General features: G+C 48.7%; 1 protein-coding gene across 2 annotated transcripts in view; it reads right to left on the reverse strand.

The window, feature by feature from the left end:
* Positions 1-16,965, reverse strand: part of NSMCE1 (NSE1 homolog, SMC5-SMC6 complex component) — a 30,838-nt gene extending 13,873 nt beyond the window's left edge. The window contains exons 1-2 of one of the 2 annotated variants that reach the window (XM_030301517.1): positions 16,842-16,965; positions 11,528-11,674 (exon numbers count right to left, since the gene is read on the reverse strand). In XM_030301517.1, coding sequence (XP_030157377.1) covers positions 11,528-11,674; positions 16,842-16,881 — 187 coding nt within the window. In that variant the 5' untranslated portion in view covers positions 16,882-16,965. The remainder of the gene's footprint in view (positions 1-11,527; positions 11,675-16,841) is intronic. The other variant, XM_030301518.1, reaches the window with a different exon arrangement.
* Positions 16,966-17,513: the final 548 nt, after the last annotated feature.

The raw sequence follows: 17,513 nt of genomic DNA on the forward strand, positions 1-17,513 counted from the left end.
AGCCCAGAGGAGGAACCCCTTATCCACAGGAACCAGCCCGGGGCGCCAGCCTGCCGCCTAGAAGCCAGACCCGCAGGAGGCCAGACCTCCATCTCCAGCAACCGGCCCAGGACGCCAGACAACAGCCCCCGTGATAACTGGCTTAGGGTGGCCAGGACGCGCTCTGTAACTGACAGCTTCCCTAAGTGTTCGTTCCTGCGTCCAACTTAGGATGCCAGCCGGAGGTAGCCAAACATGTTCCCCTAGCCAGGGGCGGGGTGTCCCGCTTCTAGGAAGCCCTCCTCCAGCCTCCCGGGCCGCCAGCCTCAGGTCAGGCCACACCGCAGCCCTCCACTCTCCCTACTCCTCTACCTGCCCTGGAGTCTCTACCGAGACGCAGGTGAGGTGAGCGCCTCCCCTGCCCGAGCACGCTCTGTTCTGAACGCGCAGCCTCGGGGTGGTCTTTGCCCAGGTCCACATGTGAGACGTAGCTCAGGGTCCCGTGCCCAGCAGGGGTCAGCAAGGCGGCCCGGTGTTGTGAGCGGGCCCCCAGCGGGGTCAGGGGGAGACTGGCCACTTTCTCCAATTCCCTACATACGGCCCCCCCACCTTCTCCCCGCGGTGTGGACCAGCCTCCCACGGTCTCCCAGTGCCCACTCTAGCCCTCTACCCCGTCACCACGCCCAGCCAGAGAGGGGCCAGGTCCCGGCGGCCCCTCTCCGCACGGCCCCCGGTGGCTCATCTGTGATCCCGAGGCGCGCCCCCCGGCTCTGCACTGCAGTCGCGCGGGCCTGCCGCCGGCCCACAGGGCGCCTTCCCAGCTCAGTACCACACGCGTGACTTCCTTCCGCTAGGAAACCGTGACCACACTTTCTGGATTTTTGGAGAAAACTCCCAGCACCAGAAGTTCAGTCCTCTGGTCTCTGTCGCACTATTTAGCAGCCTGACGGGTCTCCTGATTGTCCCCGGGCCCGTGGGGTCAGATGACGACAGAGGAAGGAAGGGGCAGCAAGGGGCACGTGCTGAACACACACCAGGAAGTACTTTGCACCAGGCATGTGACAGAAGTCTCCCTGCACACCCTCACAAGTGTCCCATGAGGTAGGTGAGACTTCCTTCGTCAAACAGAGAGCTGAGGCTCAGAAACTGAAAGAACTTTCCCAGTCCCCGATTTAAACCTCTGTCCGAAGAAATGGTTCACTGCTCTGGCCAGAGCTTACCCGTGACAATCCGGATTCATCCCCAGCCCTCCACTGCCCACACACGACCTCCCTTGTGTTTGGGGTCCAGTACAAAACACAACCCAAAACCAGTGACGTCTACACCTGGAAGAGCGTGGAACGCGCAGAAATCCGCGCCGGCCGCTGTGGATCCGTCCCGCCCTGGGCACCTGAGCCACACACGGTCAAGAGTGGGCTGGGATCTGGACCCATCGGGTCCTTCAGGAGCCAGGGATGTGAGGACAACGTCTGTCTCCTCGTGGTCACGGAGCCTGCTGAGACCCGAGATTCCTGTCGAAGCACGGTGAGTTGTGGACTTCTCTGTGTTCAAAAATTCACCCGGTGCCATTTTAGACGTCGCCTTCCACGCTCACTACATGCCGAATCCCCTTTAACTGGGAAGCCAAGCGGGTTGTGACGGTGGTAAGTCTACTAACTGTTCTTTACAGTCAAGGGGGAAAACGGTACGATGGGATCATTAAAAGTAGGGGGATGTTTATTGGGAGCCAGCTTCTAATTACCACCAAGTCCTCCCCGGAAAGAGAAGACGCTTACAGATGCCACTGCACACGCGAGATGAACAGCACAAGTGTCAACGTCGCTGTGACCCTCCGCTGACGCGCGCTGAGTCCTGGGAAGGCACCGGCGCAGCAAGGCCAACAGCCGTGTCACTCAGCAGGAGAAAAGCAGAGCTAGGATGAAGGTAGGCACGAGGTCTGACAAAAGCGGAAAATATCTGTCAAACCCCAATGTTCCTCTCATACTGTGGTCACTCGTCTATTTTCGGTACATTCGTTTCGGTTAACTGGTTTTTCGCTCGAACGCCGTAGTATTTGTTCTGCTCTCTGAAATAACGTCGGATCTTAATTTGTTTCATCTAAAAGTGTAGAGATTCTACCTAATTTGTCCTTAGGACCATAGATAATGAAAAGACCCCCTACACTTAACATACAACAACGAGCATACAACTGACGACAAAATGTGAGTGCTGGAATACAGAGGGCACTCACGGCCATCTGACAAGCGCCAGAAAAGAAAGGACGTTGGGGAAGAAACACCAACGGATACTACATCTAGGGCGTAAGGGTAGTACATGTGCTTTGCCTCAAAGAGCTTCCCTGCAAAGTGCTTCTGAATCAGAGTCACAGAATCAGGGGAGAGTGACGTCACAGCGCAGAGACCCGGCAGGCGTGTCCGAGTCAACACTACGCGCCACCAGGCGGGATGCGGACACGACCACTTCTACAACATTTCTGCCGAACGAAAAAGTACACCCATAACCGAACCAGGAGGCGGCACCAGACGAACCCGAACTGAGGGAACATTCCACAGCTATGCTGCCTGATACAGCAGCCACCGGGCCCGGGGCGGCCCGGCACTTGCACTGTGCCTCGTCCAAATTAGGTATGTCCCGTGTGTCAAATTTCAACGCGAAACGTCCTGGATTTCAAAGACGTGCTATTACAGAATGGAAAATATCTCATTAATAATTTTTGTATATTCGTTACATGTTAAAATGCTATTCGGGATATTAATTGCACCTGTTTCTTTCTACCTCTTTTGATGTGGCCACCGGAAAACTTTAATTACAGATGTGGCTCACATTGAATTTCTATCAGCTCTGTTCTACTAAATCATTAACCGGGGGCACCTGGTGGCTCAGTCGGTTAAGCATCCGATTTTGGCTCAGGTCATGACCTCACAGTTCGTGGGTTCGAGCCCCACGTCAGGCTCTGTGCTGACAGCTCGGAGCCTGGAGCCTGCTTCGGATCCTGTGTCTCCCTCTCTCTCTGCCCCTCCCCCACTCGTGTTCTGTCTCTGTCTCTCTCTCTCAAAAATAAATCAACATAAATAAATAAATAAGCTGTAATCTTCAACAATGTCAAGGTCATAAAAGTCAAGGAAAGACTGAGGAATGATTCCTGACTGGAGGCGTCTAAAGAGACAACCAAACGCAACACGTGACCCCGCGGTGGGTCCTTTGCTACAGAAGACAATATTGAGACAACCGGAAAACTCCAGTGGGGTCTGCAGATGAGAGGGCAGGGAATCCTCAACGTTAATGCCCAGATTTGAATGGTTATCCTATGATGACAGGAGAATGTCTTTGCCGGGAGGAGACATTCCCTGAAGAATTTGGTGGTAATGACAGAGCTTCAAATTGGGCTGTTGGACCCTGGACTATTCTTACGGTTTTCTGCTGAGTTTGGAATTATTTCAAAATAAAAAACAAGTTTAAAAAGCAACCCGAGGAGCTGCAGTGAAGAAGGCCCTCCGCAAGCGCACCACTGATGCGGGAGGCAGCATTTGACCGTGGGGGGGCCGGAGCTGGTGTGAGAAGCAGCTGGGTGTTGGGTGACAGCACACCCGACTCCTAGGGGTCTCCGCTTCCGCGTTTGTAAGGTGAGCAGGCTGGACCCCGCGATTCCCTAAAAAGCGAACCTGTCCAACCAAAACACAGAAGACCAGACCCAGAACATTTTAACGAGGCCAGGGACTCAGAATCGTCGTCAGACAACTGTGGGCCGCGGCAACCTTCTGCTTCTGTTCAGTAAAGCCACGTGATAAATGGAATAAAGGTTCCAACCAAGAGTCAGCCTCCAGGCTGGCACACCCTCAAGCCCCACACTGGGCAACACCATTCCGTGACCAAATCATCAGGCTTAAGCACCTCCTCCCCAAGGGCCTTGGGCCACTTGTGAAGGCTTCAGAATTCAGGCTTCCAACGTTCGTTCTGTTTTCTAGGAAACCGAACCAAAGAAACTTTCCATGGCTACGTGACTGTTCCATAACCACTTCCCAACTCTCTTGTGAGTCAGACTTCAAGCAAGGTGCTCCTCCGGTACACCCTGGATACAGGACAGAAAGGATACATTTCCTGGATGGTGCAGTCATTCCCGTAGAGGCCAGCACAGAGGACGCAGAGCCTCACCGGACCGCAGGAATGAGCTCTATTCCGCGCACCTGATTTATCCCCTAAATTTCACCATCTTGGGCACTTACAGGCTTTAAGCACCTGCCACACAGTATCTTCATAATCTTCACAAATAACCCTGGGTGACAGATATCTCCAGCCCCGCTTCACAGCTAGGACAACTGAAGCCCTGAGGTTTAGTGACTTGACCACGGTTATACAGCCACCAAGTTGTAAAGTGGTTTCAAATTCAGATTTTTAAAAAAAAATAGCTTTGGAGAGACAGAACTGACATACAGTGAACCGTACCTCTTTAAAGACACAAGTTAGTAAGTTCTGACACATGTACACACCCTAGAAACCATCGCTACAATCAAGACAATACATAGATCCATCACCCCCCAAAAGTTCCCTCAAACTCTCGTAATCTCTCTCTCTCACCCCTCGCAACCCTCCCCTACACCATCACCAGGAAACCAGTGGCCTTCCTGTCACTTCACCCAGGTACACACTGTCTAGGATTGCACGTAAATGGAGTCCTGCTACAATCTCTTCCCCTGCTTCTTCCACTCAGCATAATCACTCTGAGATTCATTCATATTGCAGCATGTAGCAACAGCTCGTTCCTTTTTACTACCAGGTAAGATATTCCAGGAGACAGACCATACCACAGCCCATTTACAGGCTCGCCTGTTGATGGATGGCCAGGTTTCCACTCTGTGGCCATTACGAGCAAAACTACCCTGAATATTTACACACAAGCCTTTGTAGGGACATGTATCTTCGCTTCTCTTGAGTCTAAAAACAAATACTTGAAACAGAAATGGCTGTGTCATAAAAGCGCCTGCGTTTTTTCAAAATGGCTCTACTCATTTTAGATTCCAACAGAGAGAGTTCCAGTTCCTTCATTTTCTCGTCACTACTCAGTACGCAATCTTTTCAATTTTGGCCTAACAGGCGTGTAGTATATCTCACTGTGGCTTCATTTTGCGTTGCCCTCAGGAAGCGGAGCGCTTTTCACGTGCCTATGTGCCATCTATAGAACTTGTTCGGCGAAGTGTCTGTTCAAGTCTTTTGCTCATTTTTTTTTTTTTTTTTTGGTTGTATGTTTCCTAACTGTTGGATTTAGGGAGTTCTCTATATTCCGGATATGAGTACTTTATTGGATTGTGATTTGCAAACATTTTCTCCCAGTATTTTGCTTGTCTTTTTATTCCCTAAACAGTGTATTTTAAAGAGAATTTTTAAATTCTGAAGCCCAATTTATCAACTTGTACTCTTACGGATCATACCTTTGTGTTATACTCAAGAAAGCTTTGCCGAACCCAAGGTCACAAAGGTTTTCTTCTACATTTTCTTCTGTAAGTGTTACGGTTTCAGGTTTTACGTTGTGGTCTATGTTACATTTTGAGTTAATTTTTGTATATGGTGCAAAGCATGGCTCGAGAGTCATTAAAACATGGGGTTATCCAATTATTATTCCAGCATCATTTTTTGAAGAATATTTCCACTGAACTGCCTTTACGTTTTTGTCAAAACTTAGCTGTCCATCCACATGTGGGTTTATTTCTAGACTCTCTCTTCTACGAGTTTATCTTTAAGTCAATACCACACTGTCTTGATAGGGGAGCTATATATTATGTCTCAAGATCAGGTAGTCATTCGTAATTAGCTTTAATTCATCAGTGTTAGCCCTCCAAGTTTGATTGCCTTTTTCAAAATTGTTTTGGCTTTTCTAGGTCCTTTACATTTCCATGTGAATTTCAGAATCAGTCTGTGAATTTCTACAAAAAGTGCTGCTGGGATGTGACTGGGGTTGAGTTGAATCTACAGACCAACTCTTGAGGAGAACGGATTATCTTAACAGTATTGGGTTTCACAGCCCACGAGCATGGTGCGTGTCTCCATTTATTTAGATCTTCTTTGACTTCTCTCAGCAATGTTTCGTGCATTTCAGTGCACAGGCCTTACAGACTTTTGTCACATTTATTTCTAAGTATTTTGTATTTTTTAATGCTATCTTGAATGGTACTTTCTAAAATTTCAATTGCTGATGATTCACTGCAAGCATATAGAAATACCACAAACTTTTGGATGTTGATCCTGTATCCTGCCACTTTACCAAACCTACTTATCAGCTCTAGTAGCTTTTTTGAAGGTCCATCAGATTTTCTACATAGAAGATCATGTCTTTCAATCAACAGTTATACTTCTTCCCTTCCAATCTGAATGCCTTTTCTTTTTTCTTGCCTAAGTGCACTGGCTAGAACAGAGATTGTTAGAATGGCCATTCTGGTCTTGCTCCTGATTTTAGGGTAAAGTATTCAGTCTTCACAGTGAAGTATGTATGATGTGAAGCTGAAGGTTGCACACAGAACCCCTTTAGGAGGTTAAAGAACCTTCCTTCTTTTCCTACTTTGCTAAGGGATTTTGGTCAAGAATACATGTGAGGTTTTTAAACTCTGCAGAGTTGTTGAATCCTCTCTCCTGCTCTAAGCCTGTCCTGTAAATCTGCTTCTCCCCGGTAGTTTCCTGTAAGAAACCTTTGGGGCATCATGCCAAGATAGATATCAGATTTTGTCAAATACGTCTTCTGCACTACTGACACAATCACATGGTTTTTCTTTTTTAGTCTGTTAATATGGCAAACTACATGGGTTGGTTTTCAAATATTAAACCAACCCTGCATTCTTGGGCTAAACCCCACCTTGGTCATATTGTATCATCTTTTCTATATATTGCTGGATTAGATTTGCTAAAACTGTGTGTTTAAAATTTTAGCATTTATATTCATGAAGGACCTTGGTCTTTGGATTTCTCTCCTCGCAATGTCATTGTCTAGTTCTGGTATCAGGATAATTCAGGCCTCAGAAAGCGAGCTGGGAAGCGTTCCCTTGTCTTCAACTTTCTGGAGGCGCGTGGGTGGAACTGGTAGCACCTCTTCCTTAAACACTTTGCAGAACTCACCAGGGAAGCCGCTGTGCCTGAAGCGGGCATGATTCCCAGCCCTGTGGACATCAGGCACTGCTTCACTCTTAGTCTTTATTTATTTATTTATTTATTTGTTTGTTTGTTTGTTTATTTATTTATTTTTTATTTATGTATTTATGTAATTAGAGAGAGAGAGTGAGAGACAGAGAGGAGCAGAGACAGAGGGAGATAGAGAACCCCAAGCAGGCTCCACAGCACAGAGCCGTCAGCACAGAGCCTGACGCGGGCCTCGAATTCTAGAAAAGTGAGATCACGACCTGAGCCAAAACCAATCCAAGAGTCAGCCGCTCAACTGACTGATTCTGCTCCCCCCGCCCCCCACCCCTCTCTTTATCCTTCCCACCACATCTCTGCCCAGCCTCAGGCTGCTCACCGGGTAGCTCAGCCCTCAGCTGACAGCCCCCACCTCCAGCTCTCTCTGCACACCCCCTCTGCTGCTCTGACCTGCCAGCGCTTTGGTCTCCCTGAGCCCCCATCCCCATCCCCTCAGCTCAGCCAGTCTGTTTAGTTCTGCTCAGGTTCTCCGCCCCCCCCCCCCCCCCCGGCCCCGCCCCGCCCCGTGACCTGAAAACGGGCTCAGGGAAGTGAGCCGAGGCAACTGTAGTGCTCATTCCCTTCTTGCCTGTGGCATAAAAAAGATACTCGGTTGTCATCCCTGGTTCCTGGCACAGAACTCCTAAAACCCTTGGAATTTCCTGAGCGATCAGGGTAACACAAGTGTTTTGTTCTAATGAGGCAACTCTTGGCAGGTCCCTAAAGAACTTCAGGATGGGAGTTGGCTGCCAGAAAGATCAAGCCTTGATTGGAAGCCTGGAACTTTCAGCCTCATCCCCATCTCGGGGAAGGACAGAGGGACTAGATAGGGAGCTAATCACTGATGGCCAGTTCATCATCGACCACGCATCTGTAACGAAATCTCCATGAAAACCCTCAAATGACGGCATTTGGAGATCCACATCAAGGTGCCGGGAGAGAGCACCCGGAAAGGGCGTGGAAATTCCGTGCCCCCCTCCCACCTCCCTAGGCCACCCTGCCCTAGGCATCTCTCCCATTTGGCTGTTCCTGAGCTATATCCTTTATAATAGGCCAGCAAATGTAAGTCAAGTGTTTTCCTGAGTTCTGTGAGCCATTCTAGCAAATTACTGAACCTGAGGAAGGGGTCATGGGACTCCCCACTTGCTAGCCGGTCAGTCAGAAGTATAGGTGGCCCAGACTTGAGACTGGCGTCCGAAATGGGGGCAGCCTTGTGGGGCGAAACCCTGTAACCGTGAGATCTGGCCCCAACTCCCGGTAAACAGTGTCAGAACCGAGCTGACCAACATCCAGTTGGTGTCCAGAGAACTGGAGAGGAGGTGCTGGAAAAGACAACACATATTTGGTGTCAGGAGGGGAAAAAAACCTTCACTGCCCATCTCTTAAGGTATCACTGTGCTTCGCTGACCAAAGTCTAGGGTTTCAGATATTTTGTCCGTCTTTTAATTGTTTCAGACAGGAAAGTAAATCGGTCCCTGTTACTCTATCTTGGTCAAAAGTGGAAATCCTCAAATGCAAGTCTTCTTAACCATCACTCCCTAGGCTTCCTGTCCCTACTTCCGTCAAGGGAGGCTTATCCTGGAATCACAAGTCTGGTCTGAATGACTCACGAAACCCAAGGCGAAAGCAAAAGCTGTGTGTCTATGTCACCAGTCCCTAGCACGGGGCCCTGGCCCACAGGAGGCCACGGCGGGCAGTGCTGCGTGACCTCATGCACGTACACAAGCTCTGCCTCGCAACCCAAGGTGCCCTCTTCGCGCACGCGGGTCCCCGGTGCCACTCGGAGAGTCCAGACACGAGGCTTTACGCCAGCATGCCAGAACGAAATCTGAACTCTCGCTAGCCAAGAGAACTGGGGAATTTATTTCTCCCACTAGTGACGGGAAGAAGACAGCCCAAACCGGAGCCCAGAATAGGAAGTATTTTTGATAAGCTGGATGAAAATCCATGGGAAACTGTAATCACAGTAACTCGCAGACTCAAATACCCTTCTGTTTCATAATTATCTTAGAAGCTAAGTGTTTTTCCAGTTGGTAAAAGGGGACTTTCCTGGGCATCTCTTCAAAAGACAGATAATAATGGCGGGTCTTGTAAGTATTTACTTAATTTGAATAATTTCTTTCTAACGTTCCTTGCTTTAAAATCTCTAAAATAACAACACTCCTTGAGAAAAAGCTTTTTTTTTTTTTTTTTTTTTTTTTTTTTTTTTTAAATGAAGGCTAGGAGGGGAAAATGAACTACAGTTCTATCCTGATGACCCAGCCGTCACTTTATCTTGACGCACAGATAGGGCACATAAAACATGAAGAATAAATTAATTCCTAGATATATTGTACAGGACTTTCCTAAATTAGGTCATAACAGCTTTAAAGGTCAAACAAAGGCAAAAACACTTTCATTCTTAGTACTAAGGCAGCATGTGGCTCCTTGCAGTGAGCTACGAAACTTCCCCATTAGCATTAAAGCCCACATTTAGGACTTACGTGAGAAACTGAAGGCGAACAGAAATGAACTGCCATGTAGTCAAAAAACTAAGAAAAACATTCTTATGCCCTTCACTGGAGCATACCAAGGGGTGGGTGGTTAAAATCCTCGTGTGTTTTTTCAGAGCAAGGACAGCTAGCTTGGCAGATGTAATGTTCCTTTTCCATAAAGGAGGCCCTCACCAAAGCCCTCTATTCACCCCAGCGCCGGCCAAGTAGAGCGGGTATATGCTTTCACCAGAAGGAGAGTCTTCCAGCACAGCACTAATGATGTGCTTTCCCTGCTTCAAGTCCTTCCAGACGTCCACCCTGTCCCCGGAACTAAGTACAAAAGAAACCCCATCACCGCGGTGTCTATACGACAGGTTGTCCCTGATGTGTAAGCCTACACGCCAAAAGAACATATGTCGTTCCCACACATCGTGCTTTCCTGCCTGGGGTCTCCCAAAGGATGTCAGGCGCAGGTCAACGAAGTTTGGATACATGGGATCACACAAAGTTACACAAGTTTCCTCACCGTAGGACGACTGCAAGCATTTCACTTGTCAGCGTGGACCAGCAGGCCCAGAATTTCGCACGGGATGCCTCGAGGGGCCAGTCCCCCCAAAGCTACGCACCCTCTGCTCTCCCTCCCACTCGTCACGGAAAAGCGCCTGTCTCCGTACCCTCTGTCCCGCCCTTCCTGCTCCCATCCACCCTTCACCTCTCTCGATCTGGCTTCTTCCGCTGTGCCCCGGGCGCCGGTCCCTAAATGCGGCCCCTCTTCTCGTGTGCCTTCACCCGTAACCCTGGCGCCCCACGCATACCTTTCCTCCCCCCTCTTGGCTGGCTCCCCTCTATGCAGTTTCTGCTCTTCTCTTGAAAACTAAACACGCAGACAGAAAGACAAAAACAAAGAATATAAACAAACACCTGTACTCCCGTTCCTCAGAAGTGACGCTTGTAATTAGGCCACACTACTAATACCCTGTTTGCTTCGACTCTTTTTTTTTTCCTTTCATGAAAGACCAAAAGAGGATAAAGACAAAGGTGTCTTCTGTTGTCTCCCCAAAGGCAAGCACCTCACAAGTGTGTCGGTCACATATCCTTCCGGTGCACCCTTACGTCTTTATGCGCAGATGCGTGTGTTCACGAACAACAAGAATCCCGGTTTTACAAAAAGCTTAACGCAGTGACATCGTGCAGCGAGTGAAATTCATCCACTTCCTCTTTCACACAACAAGGTCTCCCCGCACTGACGCTCAACTCCACGAGAGCTACCAATGCGGACCTTACTGGCATGCTGGCATCCTTTCTGCTGTTTCTACGGCTCCCTCCCGTCACTGAAAACTCAGCCCGGCCCGGCCTGAGTGCTTCGCCTGTGTTACCTCCCCTCCCCTCTGAGCAGCCCACTGAGGAGATGCTTCAAGCACCCACCCCCCCGCACAGGGCAGGGCGGCCCTTGCCCCGGGTCTGGCAGAGTCCAGGGCTGTGCTCTCACCCACTGTGCCTAGCGGCCCTCTCACCCGCCACGGCCAAGGGAGCGCGTTCCCCGGGCCTGGCCAGGAACTCTGGACGCATCATGTCTCTTAACCCTCCGAACCCCCCTCCCTCCACGGTGTCCAGGATGCTTAATTATCTTCATTTGAGACATGAAGAAACGCAGGCTGGAGAAGATGCTGGGGCCCTGGTGTGAACCACAGCTAGGCCGCTTCAAGTTCCCATCGACTGGGCTAAATGTCAGATTTGCTCACAAAAAAAAAAAAAAAAGGTCAAAGAGGAGGTGAGAAACGGGCTGGCGCGAGCCCGAGGAGACCTGCACGCCCAGGTGAGGCGTGCTGCCTGACGGGTGGCGAGGCTCACACCCGTGTCACCAGCCGCCGATGGCGCGGTCCCGGGCACCCTGGGGACAGGGAGACGGTACTCACGGCCATGGACCCGATAGCAGTGCTTCTGCAGGCGTCTCACGCCCCGCTCCTCCAGCACCCCATGAGTCATCAGCAGCTGGAGGAACCGCCGGTGGACGTCGGTCATGATGCCCGCTCTCCGCGCGCCGCCCTGCGTGCACGAAGGCGCTAAGAAAAGAAGCAAAGGACACCCAGTCACCTCTGAGCGCTCGAAAGCCAAGTTCTGGGGTCTGTGCTTCCTTGCGTTCACAACTACCGCTCTGTGACAGCTTGCAGACCCCAGTTCATCCCGCCCAAGAGCACAGAAGCAGAAAGGAGGCAAGTCAGGGGCAAGCACACTAGTCCGGGGGGGGGGGGGCGGAAAGAAGTGGGGGTCTGGAGCCAGCCAGCACGCCTGGACGCAGCCCGCTCCTCACCCAAGTGTGTGAAAGGGGGCGTGGCCCGGTTTCTGACCTACAAGGTGAGCCCACCGCTAGAACGTCCACCGGAGAATTTCGCTGTTCAAGGGGTAGGACCTGTGAAAGCCTGGCGACAGGCTGAGCGCTACCTACGTGTCGGCTAGTTTTACTACTGGGCAGTTCTGGCTCTGAAGCCTGGTTCGGCCACTCACGAGGCTCGCTGGGACCAAGTGTGCCGAGGCCCCGTTTTCTCACGATAAAACGAGAACGGTGTGTGCTGCCTGAAGAACTCCTGGCAGACTTGGCTTAACCAGTGCTAGCTTCCTCCTCGTCTCCCAAACCGCTAATGAAACGACTGTCGCTGTGGGGTGTTTTTTCAATCTCTTGCTCTCTACTAAAACATCGTCTTTCCACAAACCACAGAGATCAGAGCTGATAAAAGCATCACATGAGTCCTGATCAAAAAGCCTGCCCTTGCCACGGAGTGGTGGCACCGTGCGGAGGCAAAGGGCGTGGGTTTAGAAATAGACACGTGGTGCGGAGACCAGGGTCTGCCAGACCTGCTCCATCTTAAGAATCATCTAATCTGTGCGTGAAAAATACAGATTCCCAGGCCCCTTCGCTGGAGGTTCAGGCTGCAGAGGGGCTGGAATTCTGAGGTTTTAATACACACTCCAGGCGATGCCATGACCGGACAAGAAACTGGCTGTTACCTTGGGCAAATACGGCACGAAAACATTTCTAGCTAACAAGCTTCATCTCCCTAAGCCTCAGTCTTCTCGTCCGAAAGATGGGGATAATAAAAAGCTCTCTTTAAGGCAGAAGATGAGGTTAAAGGAGACAGGACTAGGAGACACACAAGAAGGCGGGCTGTCGCTCGCTCTTCTTTTCCAAGCAGCACATCAGCTGGACCTCGGAGGAAGGAAGACACGCCAGCTCAAGGCCAGTTTCTCTGCCTGCCTGCGAAACTTCCTTGAGAACAGTTCACCGGAAATGCAGCCTCGACAGATCCTAAATTGGACTCCTCCTTCCCCCTCCTCAACCCTTTTCCTCCCCTGAGTCCTCTTCATGAATTTCAAGAAACTTAAATAATAAAGAGCAGAATTTAATGAAATTAGCATATACCTGAGATCAACAAAACAAAAATTAGTCTTTGAAAAAAAACATAATAGGAGCACCCGGGTGGCCCAGTCGGTTAAGCCTCTGACTTCCATTCAGGTCATGATCTCACAGTTTGTGGGTTCGAGCCCCACATAGGGCTCTGTGCTGACAGCTCAGAGCTTGGAGCCTGCTTCAGATTCTGGGTCCCTCTCTCTCTCTGCCCCTCCCCAGCTCACAATCGATCTCTCTCTCTCTCAAAAATAAACATTTTTAAAAATTTAAGAAAAAAAAAAACACAATAAAAGCGACCAACCTCTGACAAGATCTTCCGAGAGAAGACTAACAAATAAACAATATTTGGAATGAAAAAGGAACACTAATTGCAGAGACATAAACAACTTATAATAATCATGAGTTTTAAATAGGCAAAGTTATAGGAAATCCATTCAAAACCAACTAAAGAATGATCTGAAAACCTAACAGGTTTTATAACCATTGAAGACACACTGTGGGAAATCTATCCCCCAACAAAGAAAACTTCAGATCCGGAAAGATTTATCAAGAAGTCCTATCAAACATTCTAGAAGTGATTTCAAATGTCACAAAACTATCTCAGAGCCCCAAAAAGAGCAAACCCTCCCCAAATCATCTGATAAGGTTGACATATGTTGGGCATTAAAATCTAACAGAGACTTCAAAAGAAAGGAAAATGTATCTTTCAGGAACATAGCTGCAATGGTCCTAAGCAAAACGTTAATCTGAACTAGCAACGTAAAGAGGATGATATACGGTAACCAAGTTGGGTTTATCCCGGCAGCAGTTTAACATTTAAAAATCAGTCAAACGTTCTATGTCAATAATGTCTTAATAAAGCTGGAAAAAAATCAATCAGTGTGAGCCACCACATTAACAGCATACAGAAGAAAAAGCCTACTATCATCTTAATAGATTCAGAAAATACGATTGATAAAATTCAACAGTGACTGGTACTAAAAACTCTTAACAAACTTGGAATTGAAGGAAACTTCCTTTATCTACTAAAGATACCGACAAAACCCTACAGTGACCATCATACTTAAGGATGGAATGTTGAAAGCAACCACTTTCAAATCCAAACTGAGCCAATGCAACGGAATCCGGTGTGATTCCAATCAACATCCCAAAAGGCTTCTTGTGTCTGTGAGTGATTTGATGAGATCATTCCAAAATTTACATGGAAAAATAAAGGCAAAACAGCAGCGCCATTCTGGGAGAAGATAAAGGCAGGAGGACTTGTTCCACGAGTTAGCAGTTTATTCTGAAGCTCGAGTAAGGAACAATGTGTGACAATGGTACAGACAAGGACCAGAGAAGACCAGTGGGCCAGAACAGACAACTCAGACACAGAAACGCACAGATATGAATACCTGATACGCTGGAGAAATGGAACTCCAGAGCAAAGCAAGCTTTTCAATAAAAGGTGCCAGGGCAACAGATTACCCTTGTGTGAAAAAACAGAGAGCCCAACCCTCACCTCAGACTATGCATAAAAATCTTTTGGAGGGTGAAGAGCGTAGGAAAGGAAACACCATAAAACTTTTGGACAACAATATAGGGGAACATCTTTCTTTTTTCAAGATTTTATTTTATTTTTTAATGTTTAATTATTTATTTTGAGAGAGAGAGCAGGGGAGAGGCAGAGAGAGAGAGGGAGGGAATCCCAAGCAGGTTCTGCAGGATCGACATGGGGCTCAATCCCATGAACCTTGAGATCATGACCTGAGCTGAAATCAAGAGTCGCACGCTCAACTGACTGAGCCACCCAGGCACCCCGGGGAACATCTTTTATGAGCCAAAGGCAGGGAAGAATTTCTTAAAAAGATACAGAAAGCATAAACCATAGAGGAATATACCGATAAATTCTACTTCATTAAAATTAAAAACCTCTGTTCACCAAAAACAGTAGAGGGTGGGAGAGAAAGAGAGAAGAAAAGCTACAAACTGGAAAGTATCTGACACACAGTGAAGCCACAAAAGAGTCATACTCAGAACACACAAAGAATCCCTACATATCAGTAAGGGGAAGACAACTGTAAGCGAGAAATCAGCAACAGAAATGTTCAAAGAGGATGCACAAATGATGAATAAATACATTAAAAGATGCTCAATCTCAAGGTCATCAGGCAAATGAGTATTCAAGCCACGGTGATTAATGTCTTATTCATCCCCAGGTGTAGGCAAAAAGTCTTCAGAATGGCTGAGGCTGGTGAAGGGTAAACTCTTCTTATAAACCACTTCAGACGATTCGATATTAATAGCAAACCCGGGTAGCCCCAGAAATCCACGGTTAGGTATATAACTTACAGAAACTTTTCCACATCTGCCTCAGGAAATGTGTGATAGCAAAAATATCACCATGTGATAGCAAAAATCTGGCAACCGTCTAAATGGCAATCAGTTGAAGAACGCCTCCATTTACAATCAGGCCACGGAATTCAAAATAGCAACGAAGCAATGAAAGTAAGTGAAATGGGGCTACTCACGTCAACATGGACATATCTCATATATGTAATGTTACATGCAAAAATAAAGTCACACAAATATAGATTAGGATCCTCTATAAAATATAAAACCTAGCAAAACATACGCGGTAGTCATTACAGATGCATAGTAACAACCACAAAGAAAAACAAGGGATTAGGTAACACAATACAGGGAGGCGGTCGTCTTTAGTGACGGGAAGAAAGGATTCAACCTGGGCATTACGGATATGGAATTGTTCGATTTCCTAACCTGATGCTGGATATATGGGTGTTTCTTTTATTTTTATTCTTTAAATTTACAGTTGCACACATTTTTATAGATATGTTATAGGTCTTAACATTTTTTTTAACATTTATTTTTGACAGAGAGAAACAGAGAGCGAGCAGAGGAGGGGCAGACAGAGAGAGGGAGACACAGAATCAGAAGCAGGCTCCAGGCTCCGAGCTGTCAGCACAGAGCCCGATGCGGGGCTTGAACCCACGAACCGTGAGATCACGACCCGAGCCGAAGTCCCAGATATGTTATATATCTTGATTAAAAAAGGATGTAAATATGTTACATACCAGCCAAAAAAAATGTTAAAAAGATGAGTTAAGAGAGACGGAAGGCCCAGGTGATGGACATAAGGGTGGCAAAACAGTTCAGGAACTGTCCAGGTAAGCAAGAAACAGGAGCCTACAATTAAATCAGGACCGCTCTACCTACAATTCTCAAATCAAAAGACGTCCTAAAACCAAAATCTTTTAAGTTTGAAAACCTGACCTACGGTGAGACTCTGTATGGCGGTTCTCTACCTCCTTTGATGTAAATACGCACATATTTAGCTGTGAAAATATTAGTGTATTTGATTACAAGAGGCTGCCCCAGACCCCAATTGAAGGTATGACCTAACATCGAATATATGCATCATATTCCTTTCGAAAATCCGAGAAATTCGGGATTCTGACCACGTCTGGCCTCCGGGCTTTAAAATACGAGGCTGTGGACTTGCACAAAGTAAGGATTTCTAGGACAAGGGCAGAGGGCGGCGAGATAACTGAGGTGGTCCACAAAGGCGACATTTTACGTATTCAGTTCGGACAGAATTCTGTATTTTGCTTTTTTTCACCTAATATTAGGGGCAAAACGCTTTGTCCACCTGGTACTACGATTTAACAATGTGTGCCGGGGATCCTAGGTTCCAGCCTACTTTGCCTTCCTGCCCCTCTCTGAGCCTCAGTTTCCTCATCAGGAAATGAGGAGCCCCAAGCCCCCGGGCCCCCAGCGCCACACTCCGGTACAGACACGGGCCGACCCCGGGGCCTGACCCCCACCTTCCGTCCTCCGTCGCCTCTCTGCACGGCCCTCTTCCATCCCTGGCAGCCTCGCGGCCCCGCGCCCGGATTACCCACCGCGGTACCCCGGCGTAGCCCCCGACGCCGGCGGCCCAGGCAGAAAGGCGGCCTCGGCTCCTCCTGCGGGGCGGGGCGAACGCGGGCGCGGCACTCCCATTGGTGGATGTCACCTATTAGTCCCTCCCCTGGTGACGCACTTCCTGCTTTCCCGCCGCTCCGTTGCCATGGTGCCGCGGAGGCCCTCCCCTAGATGCAGAGTTCGGCTCTTCTCGCGCCTCTTTGACGCGCTTTACCCGGCTGGGCCCCTGGTTGCCTCCCTCCGCCTGCAGCCGCACAGTGGCACCCCGCGACCTAGGAGTCGGAAGGGGAGGCATGCAGCGGGATCCTCCCCCTAAAAGTCATGGCTCCGCGGACACAAGCCAGTACGCTGCCCCGGGGCCTCAGCGTCCCCACCTGTACAACCGACACTGTGGCCTCAGGGTCAGCAATGAGGGCTCTGTTGTCACATAGCTTGAACTGAAATCCTGGCTCTGCCACCTACTAGTTGCCAGATCTTGGGCAAGTCACTGAGCTGCAATGAGCCTCAGTTTCTTCTTCTGTTAAATGGGGATGATAATAGTCCCCATGAAATAGTGTGTTCATGAGGTTTTG

This window comes from Lynx canadensis, chromosome E3 (genome assembly GCF_007474595.2).
Source record: "Lynx canadensis isolate LIC74 chromosome E3, mLynCan4.pri.v2, whole genome shotgun sequence".
In the NCBI taxonomy this organism is placed as follows: Eukaryota; Metazoa; Chordata; class Mammalia; order Carnivora; family Felidae; genus Lynx; species Lynx canadensis.